General features: G+C 42.5%; 2 protein-coding genes across 3 annotated transcripts; one reads left to right on the forward strand and one right to left on the reverse strand.

Annotated features, from left to right (window-relative positions):
* Positions 1 to 62: 62 nt before the first annotated feature.
* Positions 63 to 6432, reverse strand: gsr (glutathione reductase). Of its 2 annotated transcripts, none has more exons than XM_035650249.2 (12): positions 6145 to 6432; positions 5186 to 5212; positions 4972 to 5060; positions 3924 to 3993; positions 3603 to 3750; positions 3400 to 3454; positions 3213 to 3312; positions 2870 to 3124; positions 2103 to 2214; positions 1243 to 1374; positions 951 to 1084; positions 63 to 683 (listed from the first exon to the last, which is right to left on the reverse strand). In XM_035650249.2, the coding sequence occupies exons 1-12, from the start codon at positions 6400 to 6402 to the stop codon at positions 534 to 536; spliced, it is 1530 nt and encodes a 509-aa protein (XP_035506142.2). In that variant the 5' UTR covers positions 6403 to 6432; the 3' UTR covers positions 63 to 533. The 2 variants fall into 2 exon arrangements, with proteins under 2 accessions (XP_035506142.2, XP_035506143.1); XM_035650250.2 differs by having other exon boundaries at positions 6153 to 6278.
* Positions 6433 to 8731: 2299 nt separating this feature from the next.
* On the forward strand, positions 8732 to 15914 carry LOC118319522. The gene is made up of 2 exons (XM_035649971.2): positions 8732 to 8904; positions 10944 to 15914. Exon 2 carries the CDS (start codon positions 11111 to 11113, stop codon positions 13592 to 13594), a length of 2484 nt encoding a protein of 827 aa, XP_035505864.2. The 5' UTR covers positions 8732 to 8904; positions 10944 to 11110; the 3' UTR covers positions 13595 to 15914.
* Positions 15915 to 16910: the final 996 nt, after the last annotated feature.

Here is a 16910-nt window from a genome sequence, read left to right on the forward strand (position 1 = left end):
CCAAAAATATACATAACAAAAAAAAAAGGGCTGAGTCGCACAACGAAATGAATCACGCCACATAAGAAAAAACCTGTAGGTTTATTGAATCTTTGAAACAGTACAGTAGATATGTTCTGACCTAGCATTGGTAGTAAATAGGTGCCTTGAGAAGCAGCAGTGTTCGTGAAATTATTCTGACAAATGACTGACAAATGAAACACAACACACATCAGACACACTAGGAGAGAGGTCTCTTGACTTCCCATGCAATCACTTGACATCGATACCTGCAGATCCATTTCACAATCATTCAAATGGAATCCAGTACAGTTTTAAGTGGCCATCACTCGAACTTGGTCCATTTAGGTGAAAATCAGAAAAGAAAATGAAACGCTGCTAACAAATAAGGTCACTCAAATGAGAGAAAATGGAAGATTGTGGGTAGTTTTAGAGAAGCAAGTCGTCAAGCTGATGCGAGAGTCGTGAAGAGTGGTGACTCTGTCCTGGTACGCTTGTCTGTGGAAGCAAGGGCGGGGGAGTTTGTGTTTGCATTAACGCATCGTGACAAATTCCTCAGATGAGGTGGGGTGAATGGCAATAGTCTTGTCAAAGTCTGCTTTGGTAGCACCCATTTTGATGGCTACAGAAAAGCCCTGCAGCATCTCATCACAGCCCAGGCCCTGCATGTGCAGGCCCACCACCTGAGGAAATAAGACAATTCAGTACTGGATAGTGACTGCAGCTGCTGGTGTATACAAGAGTCAAACATAAGGTCACCCTTCAACAAAAAGCTTCATTGAGTTCAGGAGGCAACGTACCTTAAATAACAAGAGTAACACAATACAGCAGTTTTGATAGACACATAATTATTACAGTCAAAACCTTTTTAAATTACGAGTTGTAGAGAATTTAAGACATATGTGAGAACAGTAAATGTACAGTTTGTTATATGGGGGACAGACTCCTACCTTCTCCTCCTTGCCCACACACACCAGCTTCATGATGCACTGACTCTTCCTGCTAGTGAGAGCGTGATACATCGGAGTGAAAGAAGTCTTGTAAATCTTCACATTCTCCTTTCCCCAAGATTTAATGGCCTCGTCTGTGACATGGACATGAACAAAATGTCAAGCATATGAATTCTTGTCGTGCCACTGACTAAAACCAGGAGTAACAGGTAAATGTAAATTGCCAAATTGCAGAGCATTACGCAGATATTGGAAAATGTAATAATTCTGAAAAGTTAATTTTGATACCCACCTTCCGTGAGGCCCATCGTACCGATGGGTGGGTGGCTGAACACCACTGTGGGAATACTGGAGTAGTCCAACTTGGAGTCCTTCTTGCCCTCAAACAGTCTGTGTGCCAGCTTTCTGCCTGCAGCAATGGCAACTGCTCCAACAGAAAACACAACACAGCATCAGAGTCCGACTTCAAATAACAATAAATGCCCCCCTCGTCCTCGTTCCCTCTGAAACACGGTTCCAAGATCGCACATAATGACATTGCTATAAATCAACAATACATTTAGAACATGCAGTTTTCAGATGTGATCGAAGAAGAAAGGAAGAATGAGATTTGATCCATGTCAGACTCTGCAACGCAGGTGGAACCTTTGTCTTTGTAAGGACATGGATGTGACCATTGTAAACATATTTATACGCATCACTCTTACGCAGGACATTTGGATATTTCTTGAATGACTTTGCCTAGCTCCGGTCACTTCCTGCCTCGTCTGAGTTATTAATAATGTAGGACAGCTCTAACAATTAAAACATTAACACTTACTTAATTGCTTACTCAATAGTAAACAATAATTCACACCAGAATTTGATTGGACAAGGACACAGAGTCCCTACCATTTAAAAAAATGAAGCTAAAACTTTTAAGTTCAATTGAAGCAATAGAAAAATGTTTCCAACAAATCCACTGTTTGATCACAGAACATTATACATTTCAGCATAAACACCAAAAATAGGGCTTTTCAACAGAAAATATTATACATTAATTAAAAAAAGAACATTTCAATCAGCTTTCAAACAGTCATACTGGAAAAGTGCTGCACATCACTATAATTTTAAGATGTGTGAAATGATTTGGGTTATGGTGCAACTTCCTACCAGGTGTGAGAAGAGCTTTGCCACAAACATCTCCTACAGCGTAGATCCCCGGTCGACTGGTGTTCTGAAACTCATCCACGATGATATGGCCTCTTTCGTCCATATCCACACCCTGCAATCAGATACAATAAAAACTCATAAATATGATCAATTAGCTAAAAAAAAGTGCTTGTAACGGACAAACAAAGAAGCAGAAAGGTTTTTTTCTTTTCTGTCGATAGCAACAAACAACAGTGAGTTATCCTCAGTGTGGAGGATCAAAGTCTTTTGTACAAACCAGAACACACGGAGCAACAACAGAGTGAAACAAAGTGCTCACTGATCATCATAAATTGTGGATTGAAAACTTTGCCACACCTGGTTTATCTTGAGCTTGTTTTATATAAAAGGTGTTAAACAATTAAACATTTCATCCAACATTGTGTTACTTACACTGCAGCCTTTACACCATTTGTTCAGAAAACTAATAAAAAAGAAAATGATCAGCATTGCTGTTACAATGTATGAGTACAAGCACCAAGGTTGAGGGAGACTCAGGTAATACTGTACAGAGCCAACATCTACTTACTTCCCTATGCAGACAGGAAGTGTGATAAGCTGGAGTTATGTGTCTGTACACGTGTTATTGCTGGATACTACATGTGTTGTTCTTTTCAATAATTGTTTTTCTTTCCAAGAACACCTTCCTATTTTTCCACTGAGCTCTGATGTTACCGGTGCACATTTCACATTGGGTTTAAATTAAAACGTCATAAGGAGACTGTTACCATCGCACTGATGTTCAGTCCAGAGATGTTCGGCTGCCTGCCAATAGCCCAGAGGAGACAGTCCACCTCCTGAATGGTGCTGGTCTTCTCCTCGTCATTCTTCTTCTCCGGGTCTTTGGTGACGAGCGTCACCTCCAGACCCCGGTCCGTTTTACTCACAGACTTCACCTGCGAGTTCTTCCACAAATCTATACCGGAGTTTTGCAGTTCTTTGGTGCAGTTTGTGCTTATGAAGCTGTCAAAGTTCCTCAGAACCTACAGAGAAAGTAAAACAAGTGAAAAGCTGCACAAAAATCAACAAGTTCATTGTTCAGTTTGGGCTGTGATTTTGTGAGTTTCTTACTCCGCTTTGTCGGATGATGAGGGATGTTTTGGAGCCCAGGGTAGAAAGGATGCCTGCCATCTCCACTGCAATATAACCAGCACCCACCACCACACTGCGCCTGTTGGCAAAATAACACTTAAATTACACACACAAACTTCCCTAATTGTGTCCAATGAACACTACAGAAATGATATGATAAACTTACTTTGGCAGAGTTTCAAGTTCAAAAAAGCCATCGCTGGTAATGCCAAAACTTGCCCCTGAAATTATGAATAAACAATATTTTTTAGCAATTTGTCATTTTATGTAAAATTATTTATTTAAAGGATGATAAAAAACAAACAACGAAAGGCACAACTAAACAAAGAGAAAACAACTGTTTCCATGTGAACCTAAGTAGGGTCTGACCTGGAACTTCAGCTTCAGTCAGAACAGAAGGCTGCCCTCCAGTGGCAATAAGGATGTGTGGCGCCGTGTACTTTCTTCCACTGACCTCCACAGTCGGCTCAGGGTCGTCCGTGAACCGGGCGTGACCTTGAATAGTTTGGATTTTAGCCTGCAAAGGGAGCAGATGTGATTATTTTTCCCTGCAATAACCACCTTCTTTCTCCATTTCAAAGTAAAATAAACTAATACATAATTCTTGGTCCAGTGATCCGAAAAGTGGGAGAAAGTATGTTCAGGGAAAAAGATAATAACCAGATAAAAATAATGTGAATTTGGGATTACCTTGTCAAGATTGTTGCGATATATGCGATTTAGGTGACTAACATAAGCATCCCTCTTGGTCTTTAGAGTTCTGCAAACACAAACACATGAAAGTTTAAAGTTACTCAAAAGATGCAAGAATACATTTCTTAAGATTGAAAAGTTAAAAAAAATAAAATCATGAATTCAAAAAAAGTGCATAGGTTTGAAACCAGAGGGGAGAGTTGTCTCAGACTTTCAGACCTTATTGTACATGTACACATAATCAGTAAGTCTTAGAGGAGCTTCAGTTCCACAACACTACCTTCACAAAGTGAACAAAGCTACATACAACATACAGTGGTGCATAATTCATTGACCAGTTTCAGCCTGGGCAGGGCTACAGCAGGTTCACTCCGGCTGCCGGTTGGAAAAAGGATTCAGGCAGCCGAAGGATTTCCCTTATTTGTGAAAAATCAGGAAGCACTTCTACAGTACGGACTTTTAATTACTGTTTGAAAAAACACACTCCTTGGAATCGATAGAGCATTTCTTAATGCTGATATTGAATAGTCCACTGACGGCACAGTTACTTTTGTATACTCGGGCTGGACGATATATTTGAACAGAACAACATTTTAATAGTTTTTAATTTTTTTAGCAGTGTATTTTTCAAAGTTTGGGCCGTCTGTATATTTTAATGCTATTTTTGTCTCCTGCATTGTACACACACAATCTTGGAGTATGTAGAGAGTTGGATACACGTTTTTCATAAATCAACACAGGCATACTTGAACAACTACGTTAGTATTTTGAACCCCTGACCAGTTTTTCCTAATGTTGCGGTCAGCCACTCCTTCCAGAGCCTTATCTGATCTTTAACGGTCACTGTGAATGAATCACAATGTTCACAAAAGAGAGAAATGGACTAAAGTGAAGCAACACATGACACAACAAACTGAGAGTTGGTGCTGCGAAATGGATACCGCTTTGTTTTAGGAACAACCGACTGACAGTTTCAAAAGAGCTCATTGTGGCTGCAAGAAAAAAAGGGGGGAAAAAAGTGTCACCAGCAGATACTGAAACTTACTCCCAACTGAAACGAACATTTCCAACGTCAAAGCCGTAATCGCTGTGATCGTGTAGATACTCGGCATGAACTGCTGCATTCCACATAACCTGTGGAGAGAGAGAGACAGGTACTGGATTTTAGCGTCTAGTGCATTTTAATGCCCAGTAACCAATTGTGATATCTCTAGGTTAAAATGATGCCAATTACAAGAGGGTTGGAAAGAGAATCATACCTTCTTAGGAACACAGCCAACATTTACCTAAAAAAAACAGTGACACAGAGCAAATTAGTTCAGTGTAAACTTGGTCAAATGGCAACGTCATGTTAAATTACAAAGAAGATAAAGGGGAAATGGGAAAAGAAAGGAAAAAAGAAATGTCTTATGAGCTGTAGTGTTAAATGAAAATGAAAACAACTGAGAGGTGGAAGCTAACACTGAAGCAAGCGACCGATCAGGCCACTGATAAGATGGAATGAGAGGCCCGGTGGTGTCACTTCCTTATCACACCCAGATAGCCTCTCCTGTAGCTTGGCTTTTCTAAATAAAAAAGGTGTATAAATTGGATTTAATCCTATTTTTAAAGGATTTGCATGTTTGAAGAAAAAAAAAATCATGTAAGGTGAGCTGTGAACTAGAAGAAGGCTGTGGTAAACTGCCCCAGTATTGTGCAATAAGCATGTGGTTTAACACAGAAAGATCTATTCTCATCGACTCTCCATCGGCTTTATCAACCGAAAAGTGAATGAAGTGGTGGTGGACACAAAATTAGGAACACCTGCAAAATACTAATGCAATTTTGTGTAAAGGCCTGCAATAGTAAAAAAACCCAAAAAACTAAATCTTCCTCATAGCAGCCTTAGTGCACCAACACCACTGCACTTCTGTTCGTTGTCAATAAGGGAATAGATGGCAGGCTGAACTCCAGGAGGGAGACTTCGTCTTTGGCTCCAGTCTCTGCTTCTCTGGTCGGACGCTTCAAACTTCCAACGAACACGAAATGTTCACACTTTCACAAAAGGAGTCCGGAGGCTTCGCACTGAACCTGGCAACTAACGTGCGTGTGTATGTGTGTGCGCGCGCGCGTGTGTGTGTGTGTGTGTGAATGCTGTGACAGTAAACTGGCTGTACCCCGGAGGGCCAGCTGTGTTTTGTTGTTGTTTTTATTCTTATTGTTTTTAGTTTTTACTCACGCAGGTACCTCCTAATCTGTGACTCTCGATGACGGCGGTGGTCGCGCCGAGCTCCGACGCCCTCCGAGCGCCGGCCAGACCCCCGGAGCCGCCGCCGACCACCAGGAAGTCGAAGCGGGTCGTCTCCGTCGCCGCTGCCGCCGGGTCCGAGGCCATGTTGCGGCGAAGCTCCGCGACGAAGAGTCTGCGACAAGACGCGACAAGCTGCTCAAACCTGCGGGCGGGTCGAGTCCGGGGGAGCCGCGCGAACACTGCCATGACCAGGAAGTGCGCAGGCTGGTTGGTGTGTGTGCGCGCGTGTGTTAGTGTTTGTGTGTGTGCGTGCGCTCGCGCGCGCGTGCGTCGGACGGTGAATGGGAGGGGACAAGTGAAAGCCACTGCTGCGTCATTATGAATTGCAACAATGGTTTGCAAATCCCAGAAAGTGTTTTCACAATAGTCATGGTGACGGTCATGAGCCACAGTGTGTGTGTGTGTGTGTGTGCGTGTGTGTGTGTGTGTGTGGGGGGGGGGGGGGGGGGGGGGCAGTCTGCAGATTCTTATAAACACCATATGTCTTCATCTCTGGGAGGTCATTTTTGATTAAATAAACCCACCCGCACCTCTGCCTCATTCTCTCAGCGTGTGATGGTGCGACTTTAATTCACTTCATAATACAAAAGCTTTAAAGCACTTCCTGTGTCACTGGGCTGAACCCACAGCAATGAATGAAAAGAAAATCCGTCCTGTCTGCGTCAACTATTTAAGTGCGAAAAGGAGTTTTGAATTAGTCTCGTAATGTTGTCATGTTGGAGGGCGTTGTCACCAACAATTAGAATCTGGCGTACAAAAGTTCAAGGAACGTGAGGTTTACGTTGTATTTGTTCAAGAATAGCACTAACGCTACGTCCAGTGTTGTAGTATCATCCTCGTCCTCCTCTTCTTCTTCTGCAGTGTTTTTACGGCAGTTGGCATCCTTTAAGGTGCATTAGCGCCCCCCTCTGGCTGTAACGGTTCCACTATTTCACCTTTCCGTCTTATAATTAGAATAATTAAAAATAATTAGCACAGTTGCTTTAAGGAACCTTAATATCAATGATCCCTTGAAACACTTCTGGTGCGACTGTAAAGCTGGTGCAATAGTAATTTGGCAGGAAAAAGATCTGTCTCTCCTCGTCACTCTCAAAAAAAATAAATTCTAAAACCATCTTGCAGGGTTGAAGTCATTTTCGTATTTGACATTTGTCAATTTTCGCGGCAGTTATCTTCATTAGCTCCATGTCAAAACCTCAATTTCTTCCAGTTTTGGGATAGTGTTCGAGAGTTCATTCAGGAAGGTGTTTCACAGATTTGATCAAATCAAAATTAACAAAGATGACAATGCAGTGGAGAGCACAAGTCATTGAATGTCTGCCCACTGCGAATGTCACTATAGGTGTTGTCAGGGACGACCCATTTCATTCTTCAATAACTTTTTTGCTTTTTGACATAAGAATGTCAAACCACTGCCATAATACAAAATGTCATCAATTTAGAATTTCACACTTGCGAGTTTAAAAACATAATCATAAAAAGTAAGCTGTGTGAACTATTGAAAATGAAAGGTTTGCATTTTCAATAGTTCACTCATTTGTGAATTTTTCGACAAACCACCTGTCATGTTCACAGTTCACAGACAGCTGTTTGTTTGTGAAAAGGCCTTAGCAAAACCTTAAACATCCTTATCAGTGAGCATTTTGCTTTAATATGCATATTTCAAGGTTTTAATTTTCAATAGCTCACTCACTTGTAAATGTATTGACATCAAACCAACTCTCACATGTCTGTGACATCCTCTCACAGCTTTCACAGCTGTTATTTGCGAAGGCTTTTTTCACAAACTAACAGCTGTCTGTGAAAGCTGTGAGAGCATGTCACAGACAGATGACAGGTGGTTTGATGTCAAGAAATGAGTGAGCTATTGAAAATGCAAACCTTCTAATATGCAAATTAAAGCGAAATGCTCATGTCAAATTTGAGTGTCAAATATGAAAATGACTTTAACAGCCATTACTACTCACTGACTGCACTGGTTGCAGTCAATTTATGCCCTCCTCTCTCCCTCATTATCATTATCACCTGTGTGACATATCTCCACACTCTGGTCCACTCAGAACACAGTTGTCTCGACTCGCTACAGCTAAATTCAACTCCTTGGGTTTTCTCACTCCGTCTTCATTATCTTCGTTTCCGACCTTTCAACGGTCCCATACATCAGATTTCTGTTTGTTTTGCTGCAGAATATTAACCATCGGAACTACAAACCGAACAAAAGGTTCCGCCTCCCGGAAACGCGCGGCCTCTTCCCACCACAGCTGTCAAAGACAACAAAAACAAAACACTTGAACTTCCGGTCATTCCTTCCACAATAGTTTTTCCCTCCCATGGCAACGTGCGCCACATCATTGATTTGTTGCACACAACGCGCTTAAAAAAACTAGAAAAACAAATGTCAGCCCACATTATCACTAAACTATGAGAATAAAACGTATTGGGAGTCGTTTTCATTTTTCTCGTACACTCTTATTTTGAAGGCGGGAGCAGCTTGCCTTTCCGGAATCGCTGTCGCTGCTAGCACGGATGGCTAACGGCGAGCTAACATAAAAAAGCGTCTGGCCGGGTCCGGCTGTGTTGACAAGCGACAGCATCGCGTCCAAAGAAAGGATTCTAAACTATCGACTCCATAGATAAAATCCCAGAGCAGATCGTTAACGCTGTTGCACAACCCCCTCCCCCGAGCAGGTATGTGTGAGTGATTTGACTCTATTGCAAACATAAACCGTCGTCTTTGCTGCCCCCCTTCCTCCTACGTTATGGTCCAGTTGGGCCTTTTCCTGTTTTCAAGGGAGGACAGCAGCTGGGACGCGTCGAGACAAGACGACACTGTGACGATCAGTCTGCCTCATCGTGTGTCTCCTTCTGTGCTCAGCATCCCGTTAGGTGGAGACAAAACAGCTGCAGGCCCTGGAGACGCTGCTCGAGCCCCCGTGTGTGTGTCTCTGTCTGTGTGTGTGTGTGTGTGTGTGTTTGTGTCTGTGTGTGTGAGTGAGGGGGAGGGGGAGGGGTTGTTGGCCTCTGCTGAATGTCTGGTTCATTCACTGATTTGTCTTATGAAGGCAAGTGTAATATGTGTAGCACATTTCAACATCAAGTGCTTTACACAAAACTTTAAAAGCATTGGGAAGAAACACATATACGTATATATGTTTATATATAAAATAACATTGAAATGCAATCATTAAAAAAGTAAAACATAAAAACAGGATAAAGTAGATTAAGACAGGTAATAAGTGTTACAGTGCATTCCATTTTTTTCTGTTTTGTTTATTTATTGAAAGGCAGTGGCAAAAAGAAAAGTCTTGGGTCTTGATTTAAGAGTTGCAGAAGACCTAGAGTTAGTTCCAAGGCAAGTCAAGTTTATTTGTATAGCACATTTCAACAACAAGGCAATATGAAAGTGCTTGACATAAAACATTTCAAGCAATTGGGAAGAAACAGATAAAATCACATTAAAATATAATAATTAAAAATTAAAAAGAGAAAATAAAAACATGCTAAAGTAGAATAAGACAGGTAATAATTGCTCCAGTGCAGTGCAACATTTTTTGTTATGTTTATTTATTGAAAGGCAGTGGCAAACAGAAAAAAAGTCTTCAGTCTTGATTTAAGAGAGATGCAGCAGACATAGTTAGTTCCAGATGTGTGGAGCATAAAAACTGACGGCTGCCTCCCCATGTTTAGTTCTGACTCTATGGGGTCAGACAGCAGACCTGTCCCCAGACCATCTGAGACGTCTGCGTGGTTCATTGCAAAGCAGAAGATCAGACATGTATTTTGGGTTGTGAAAATCTTAATTTTCCTTGAGAAATGAACAAATAAAGCATTAAAATAACAAAAATTGGTCAGCTGGTTCGGAGCTCGTTCACCGTGGGAAGGTTCAGAGGTCTGACCCAGATCATAGAGAAAAGACGTCTTAAAACGCCAGGCCACACAATATCAACAAGATAGCTGGCCCTCACGTCTTTCTGAATCATTCCTTCTGGGCCAACTGTCCCCCTTACCCGTACCCCTAATAAAACAGCTATTTATTATTCCTTGTAAAACCACACTTCCTTCATCTGAATTTCAACTCCAGGTGATACCGCTATTTATTACTCCTCAGTCTTTCCCACGTATAAGAAAAGCAATTTAAACAGAATGTATGTTAAATTCATGATTATATGATAAATTGACACCACACTAAGCCAACAGCGGCAGTGTTCTGAATTAACCGCAGCCGTCGGATTGACTTTTTAGGGAGACCTGTGAGGACACTGTTACAGTTTTCGAGCCTGCTGGAGATGAATGCATGGAAAAGTTTTTCCGAATCCTGCTGAAACACTCAATCCCTTCAAGTCCTTCAATCAGTGATATATTCTTTCGGTGATAGCAGGCTGACTAACGTAATTTGACGTAATTGTTTTAATGTGGCTGTTGAAGCTCAGATCTGAGTCCATGACCACACCCAGTTTTCTAGCTTGGTTTGTGGTTTTTAACATCACTGTTGGCATCTAGTCATTGATTTCCTCGATGCATTTACTCAGTGCTTGTATTTGACCACAGTCCCTTGGTGATATTGTTATATACATTTATGTGTCGTCCGCTTAATTATGGAAATTATATATATTATTTTGTTGTTTTCCATGATCTGAGCCAGTGGGAGCATGTACATGTTGAACAGAAGAGGCCCCAGAATGGAGCCTTGGGGAACTCACCTTTTTTTTCTCATTTGCTCTCTACAGGGAGTAGACGGCCCGTGTGTCAGTCTGCTGTTTCATCTGTCATCGCTTCCCTGACGAATAAACCGTGGACGTCAGGTGGAGGATGGATGTTTACTCCACTGTGTAACCGCAGCCTGTAAATTATTGGGACCCCGCTGCCAGATGACCGGTACACCTCAGTGCTCAACATGAAGCCTGTCAGCTATCAAAGCATGCCGCCAGCTGTGAACGGTGGACATCAGAATTTGGCACTGGATCGCGTGCTGACCACGTCAAATGTGATGTATTGTGAGAAATGTGGATTCGCCTCTGTGGATGCTGCAGTGTTCAAGAAGCACATGGTCGAGCACATGGGGACAAGGTTTTACTGTTTTTATTGCAACAACGTCTCCTTCAGCGAGGCAGAGTTAAATGCTCACCTGAAGCAGCACACATCAAAATATCCATTTGTGTGTCCTCACTGTGGACAGGGCTACATGAGGAGGCTCTGCCTTGTGAAGCACATTGAGCGTCTGCACAGTAAAAGAACCATTCAAGGACCTGCTAAGCCTGGTATGGCTTTAATTTCTCACGTGCCTGTCTCTACTGCCTTATCCAGTGTGTCCACTGCAGATCACTCATCACTTGGACCTGCTGTTCGGCTGACAGCACCCGCCTCGACTGCACCTGCAGTCAGACTGGGTAAAGAAGAAGAGAGAAGGAAAACACTGGACACAAACTTAACACATGCCACTAATGGAAATACAGAACTCTTTCCCCCTTTGAATGGACTCATGCAGCACCACAGGGCTCTAACCGTTTCTCTTCCAGAGGAAGTAACGATCCCCGCTGGCTGCTTGGTTGAACTTGTTGAGGTGAAAACCGTTAACGGGACAAAGGAACTCAAACTGAGGCTCGTCTCCCAACAAGAAAACGAGTCGGTGATCAAAGACACAAGGAACACAGTCCCCCAGAACAACGCAGTGGGAAAGCTGTTGTCTACCACATTGAATCACCAGTCTTCCCCAGTGAAGTCAGTGAGCATGGGGATGTGCACAGTGAACAGGAAACAGTGTGAAACAAAGATGGTGAATGTGGAGCGCCCTGTTGTCCCAGTCAGTATTTCCAAGAACCTCCATAATCACGTGAGCAAAGAAAAGAGTGCATTCAAAAGACCATCACAAGAAATAATCAACTTGGAGTGTAACACAGTCATTCCAAATAAGATTCCCAAAATGATTCTCGGTCCTGTGAGAGAGGGACAGAGTGGGATCAGAGTGGCACAAAGAGAACATGTAAATTGTAATGCAGCTCCGCCCCCTGTTATCTCCAACAGGGGCGCGAACAGGTTGACCAGCACCCTGCATCCAGAAGACAATGGGACAAGTGTTTCCCAGAGAGCAGTGGAGGAGAGGAAGAACTTAATTTCAGAGCATCCCAAGAGTTTCCCAGCCCAGAGAGCAGCTGACAAAAGCATCCTTCGAGATGTGTCGGTGGCCGTGAAGCTGGAACCCGCAGAGACCCACCTCAGGAACAACACTGCTCCCAAAACAATGAAAGGGGCAGTGGGCTTGAACCAGCAACGTCTCAAATCCGGGAGTGTTCCCTTGGCTGCAGCCACACTAGCGAGGCCTCCAGCTATTTTAGCATGTAAGGATAATGTTGCAAATCAGTCTTTGCCAGCACACAGGACTTTGAACGGGCCCTCATCTGTCAGAACCTCTGTGCTTTCTAATCATACAAATTCAAAGATCTCGGCTTGGATCCAGGGAGTCAGATCCAGTGAGAGAGCAGGAGGAGACGTGTCAGAACCAGAGAGTTTTCCAATCATTTCCTCTGTGTTTTCATTAAGTCAACAACCAGAAGAGGTCCAAGGCTCCATTCAGCCCCTGATGATGGCTCTGCATGGCATAGTGATGGATAAAACCAACAGTTCCGGAGGTACACGTCAAGGTCGCATCAAGATTACGAACGGCACAGAGCCTGTGATGGAGCCGTCCACATCCAGGGTCTGTGCTCAGGTGGCCACAAAAGACAAATCCGTCATCTGTGACCCTTTGTTGACCGAGCGAGTTGACCCCGTGAAAGTAGTGCTGGATAAGGGCGTCCAGGGCCGCCCTGCACTGACCGATCACCAAATCCACGTCAAGACGGAAAAAAATAGCACTACGCCAACAGACAATAATAATAAAAGCAGTCACACTCCTGCGTCAGAATCCTCACCAGATCAGGGATCTGTTCCTACCGCTGTTGCACACGTAGGCACGTCCGTGAGTCCGGAGGCTCCGACGAAAGTGGAAAAAAGTGAGCGCGCCTTCACCACAAAGTTCCTCACTGTCTCTCTGAAAAGGGTACAAGTAGGTGTGTGGAAAAAAAGCAGGAAAGGACTGAAGCTGAGAATATCCAAATATAAGACTCATTTGCCCGTGGACAGCTTAACGGATTGTGCAGTTATTTACCCGACGCCGCTGAAGGAGGACCAACTGGTGAAAAGGCCGGGCCCCAACCAGCCTGTGGTGGTGCTCAACCACCCAAAGCCCCGGGGCGCCTTGCAGGGAGCGAGAGCGGACACTGTTGCCGACACGGGAGCCTCCGAGGTGGTTCCAAAGTGCCAAATCTTAAAAATGAGACTAAGCAAAGTGGTGGGACAGAAGTACGAGGTGATGGGGTGCACTGTGGGAGTCTTTCCATGAGTGGATTGGACAATGTAGAAAGAAAATGTACATTTATAAAGAAGTAACTAGTATTACAATGAGAAAATACTGATTTCGATTCATTGTGTTATATGTTTGTCTGTACAGGCATGGAATATGGATAATTCAAGTGCAATGCAGTTATGACTGCTTTTGGTCTCGTAACGTGGACCAATCCGCTGTAGTAGATTTGCAGTCAGTGACACGCAGGTGTTAAGAACTGTTTAAGAAGTTTGACAAACCGGTAGATCTCTGAGTTGAGTCATAAACGCATGCTGTTTATTTGAAATATCTCTTAATAATTTTATTTATCTTTTGGTTGTGTCAATGTTTCGTGGTTCATCTGGCCCCTTTTTGGAGGTGCAACCTTAAGCAGCTGTTCTGTCTGCAGCACACTTCGGGTGATCCAAGAGAATCAAAACGGTGCCATCGAAGCTGGATTTATACTCGTCGTTCCCGTCCGTGTTAGGTCGCCATGGAGGCCGTCCTTCTTCTTCTCGTCCGTTTTCCAGCGGTTGGATGCGCCGAGCAACAATCCAGCTTTCCAGTGTAAACAGTGCCATGGATTTAGCCATTTTTAATGATTGTAAAATCAGTGAGTAGAAATGATCGAGCGTGTGATGATATTTATGTAATATCTTGTTGGGCAAAGTATCACATGCAACTCAAGGGAAATATACAGTGATTCAAGTTTTTATTCAAGTGTTAATATCCCTGTTTTTCCGTCGTCAAATTTCATATTCAGTCCACGTTAAGGAAATTCCCGTTACAGTCATCGTATTCCAACTGAGAGCACTTACAAGCCTGTGATAAGTGTTAAGCTTCCCTGATGGCGTCGTCCTCCACCCGTTGTGTCGGTGAAAAGTTAAACTTTTCAGTGCTGACAATCTCGTATCTGGTCAACGTCCTGGAGCGCATTGTTCCATTTCAAAGGCTTCTCCCCCCCAAAAATGTGACCCTGAGAAAATGTGGCTTTTCTAGGGATCAGTGTTTTACATGCAGCACTTTGCATCCTTGTATTAATTGTATTAGTTGGTCACTCTTTTGGTGGTGCGTTAAGGTACTCGTCTATTTGGGAAGTATTACATGACAGCGCCATATTTATCAAGTGGTCACCAGTCCGCAGAAAAATCGAATTAACCAGACCAATGAGAAAGCCATTGCAAGGTAAATGTGTAATGGAAGTGATGGAAACTAGGCATAACCACCCACCTATTGTTCTTGTTATGATATTGAAAATCCAAAATTGCAGTTTGACATTTTCGTGTGTAGTATAGACTTGGGTATTATGCAAATGTTCCCCATTTTCCAACCGGTACTTTGTCGGCCATTATTGATGGCAGACTTGAATGTCTAGGAAAGAAGTGTCTGAACGCACCAATAGTTTTTGGTTTCTGTGAGGCTGGAGCCTAAAAGTCCCTGATACAAATGAAATGGAGAGGCGAGCTTTTTGAACACTACTCTCCGTTTAAACCACTGCCAAAAGAGCAAAAGTAAAGTCTGAAAGAATAATTGTACATGTTTATACCGTTGTTGTTATTGTTGTTAACCTGCATTCAATGATTTTTATACTCTTTTTTTTTTTTTTTTTTTTTTTTAACCAGATTGCAGAGTTACAGATTTGATTATTTGTGCTACAGCCCTAGAAACAAGTGTTGATTCACGTTTCTCCTTCGGCCACAGTTTACTTTGTCGCCATGTTGGTGAGGAGCCTTGGAACATTGATACACATCAAACTGGCTTATTACTGAAAGCTAATTTCTTATACCGCCACCTAGATACTCAGTGACTGTAGTGTGGTAAAAACCTGTTTTCCAAAAACATTAAAAAGTACGTAAGCAATCTTCCGTGCTGACTCTTTGCCGATCGGCTTCCCTTCTTAACGGCAGCGTTATTACACCTGTGTGGTCTTGTTCATAACCTAGTCCTATGATTGAATCCATAGGTTTTGGTTGCCCACAGTTTCTATTGTGTACATAATACCTATGAATATAAAACGTGATGACGTGTTAACTACTCGGTAAGGAATGGCAAACATTCCACTGCTTCTTCTGCAACAGCAGCTATGCTGTCCTTTGCTTTCCTCATGGCGGTATCCAAAGCTGCCTCAGGCTTTGTTATATATATAATACTTTTTTTTCTTTTGCGTTGCCTTTTATCCCGCCCTTATTTGTGTGTGAGATTTACTCATGTTCTGGTCAAAACTGTTTTTTTGGTTTTAGTACATTCCCAGTGTTTGTCATCATCATCAAGTTCCCATGTTTTTTATAAAAACAATTGTGTAACTCCTCCTTTTTCTATTAAAACAAAGTAAGTATGACTAGATATTTTTTTTGAATGGCTTCATCCATCTTGCTCCACGACTGCATCACAGAGTTCAGAGGTCATAATGAAATGTGTTTCCATGTTGGTCAACGGGTTCATTACGCATCACGTTTAAAAAAGAAAAAGATGAAAAGAGACAGCTGCAGAATGTATACACTTTTTTCATAACCGACACAAACTGTTGAAGAAAATACTAGATAATATTCATTTTTATTTAAATGTACTACAGTCCATCAAGTCTGCAGTCGTATAAGCTGTTCATGAATGTATCCTTTTCGAAGTAGCCAAACATTGGAGATGTTTCTTTTGTGAACGGTCCAGTAAATGATTTATGAACTATTAATAAATCAATCTTATGAACCCTTTAGTTAGTACATTATCAGAAAAATGGAACCAGTGTGTATAAGGGTATATTTCCTGTGACCTTATGTGCCTTAGTTTGTTGACGCAGCGCCTGGCAAAGATTAACTTTCTCATGCACACTTTCCTCCCCTCAACTCATTTGTTATCCGCACAGATTATTATTAGACCATACATGCCTTTACTTTCTCTGTCTTCTCATCTCACTATGTCACCTGACACTATGGAACTTGTACAATAAGACGCTCTAGGGATGAAGACAAATCGGACAAATGAGATGATATTCAGGTCGCACTGCCCGAGCGTCAACCACACAGGTGCGGTTTCTTATTTTCAATCCCTGAGACAAATCCACATGCAATGACATAGGCAAACCTAGTCCTGCCTGGGAAATCAAAATAGAAAGTAAAGTAAAGAAATTGTCAAATTAAAATGATTTAATAACATGCCGATAATTCATCTATTGAGCTGTGCAGAACTCTGCTGCCAGGCTTTTTACGTGATCACATCACTCCTGTCTTAGAACTGATTTTCAGATTTCACTGATTACTTCGTTCTCTGCGTGTTATATATCCGACCTGTTCGCACCCGTACTCACCAGCTCGTACCTCGATATCTGAGGTGCAGCTGC

The sequence above is a fragment of the Scophthalmus maximus genome, chromosome 9, assembly GCF_022379125.1.
Source record: "Scophthalmus maximus strain ysfricsl-2021 chromosome 9, ASM2237912v1, whole genome shotgun sequence".
Lineage (NCBI taxonomy): Eukaryota > Metazoa > Chordata > Actinopteri > Pleuronectiformes > Scophthalmidae > Scophthalmus > Scophthalmus maximus.

What these genes read in the sequence shown, in the direction of transcription:
- gsr (XM_035650249.2), bottom strand. Translation starts at nt 6,402, where the DNA reads ATGGCAGTGTTCGCGCGGCTCCCCCGGACTCGACCCGCCCGCAGGTTT. An exon ending in AATGTTCGTTTCAGTTGGGA is followed by an intron (nt 3,994 to 4,971) that starts GTAAGTTTCAGT and finishes TTGTGTTTGCAG; the next exon opens with AACTCTAAAGACCAAGAGGG. An exon ending in TACGATGGGCCTCACGGAAG is followed by an intron (nt 1,085 to 1,242) that starts GTGGGTATCAAA and finishes TCCATGTCACAG; the next exon opens with ACGAGGCCATTAAATCTTGG.
- LOC118319522 (XM_035649971.2), top strand. Translation starts at nt 11,111, where the DNA reads ATGAAGCCTGTCAGCTATCAAAGCATGCCGCCAGCTGTGAACGGTGGA.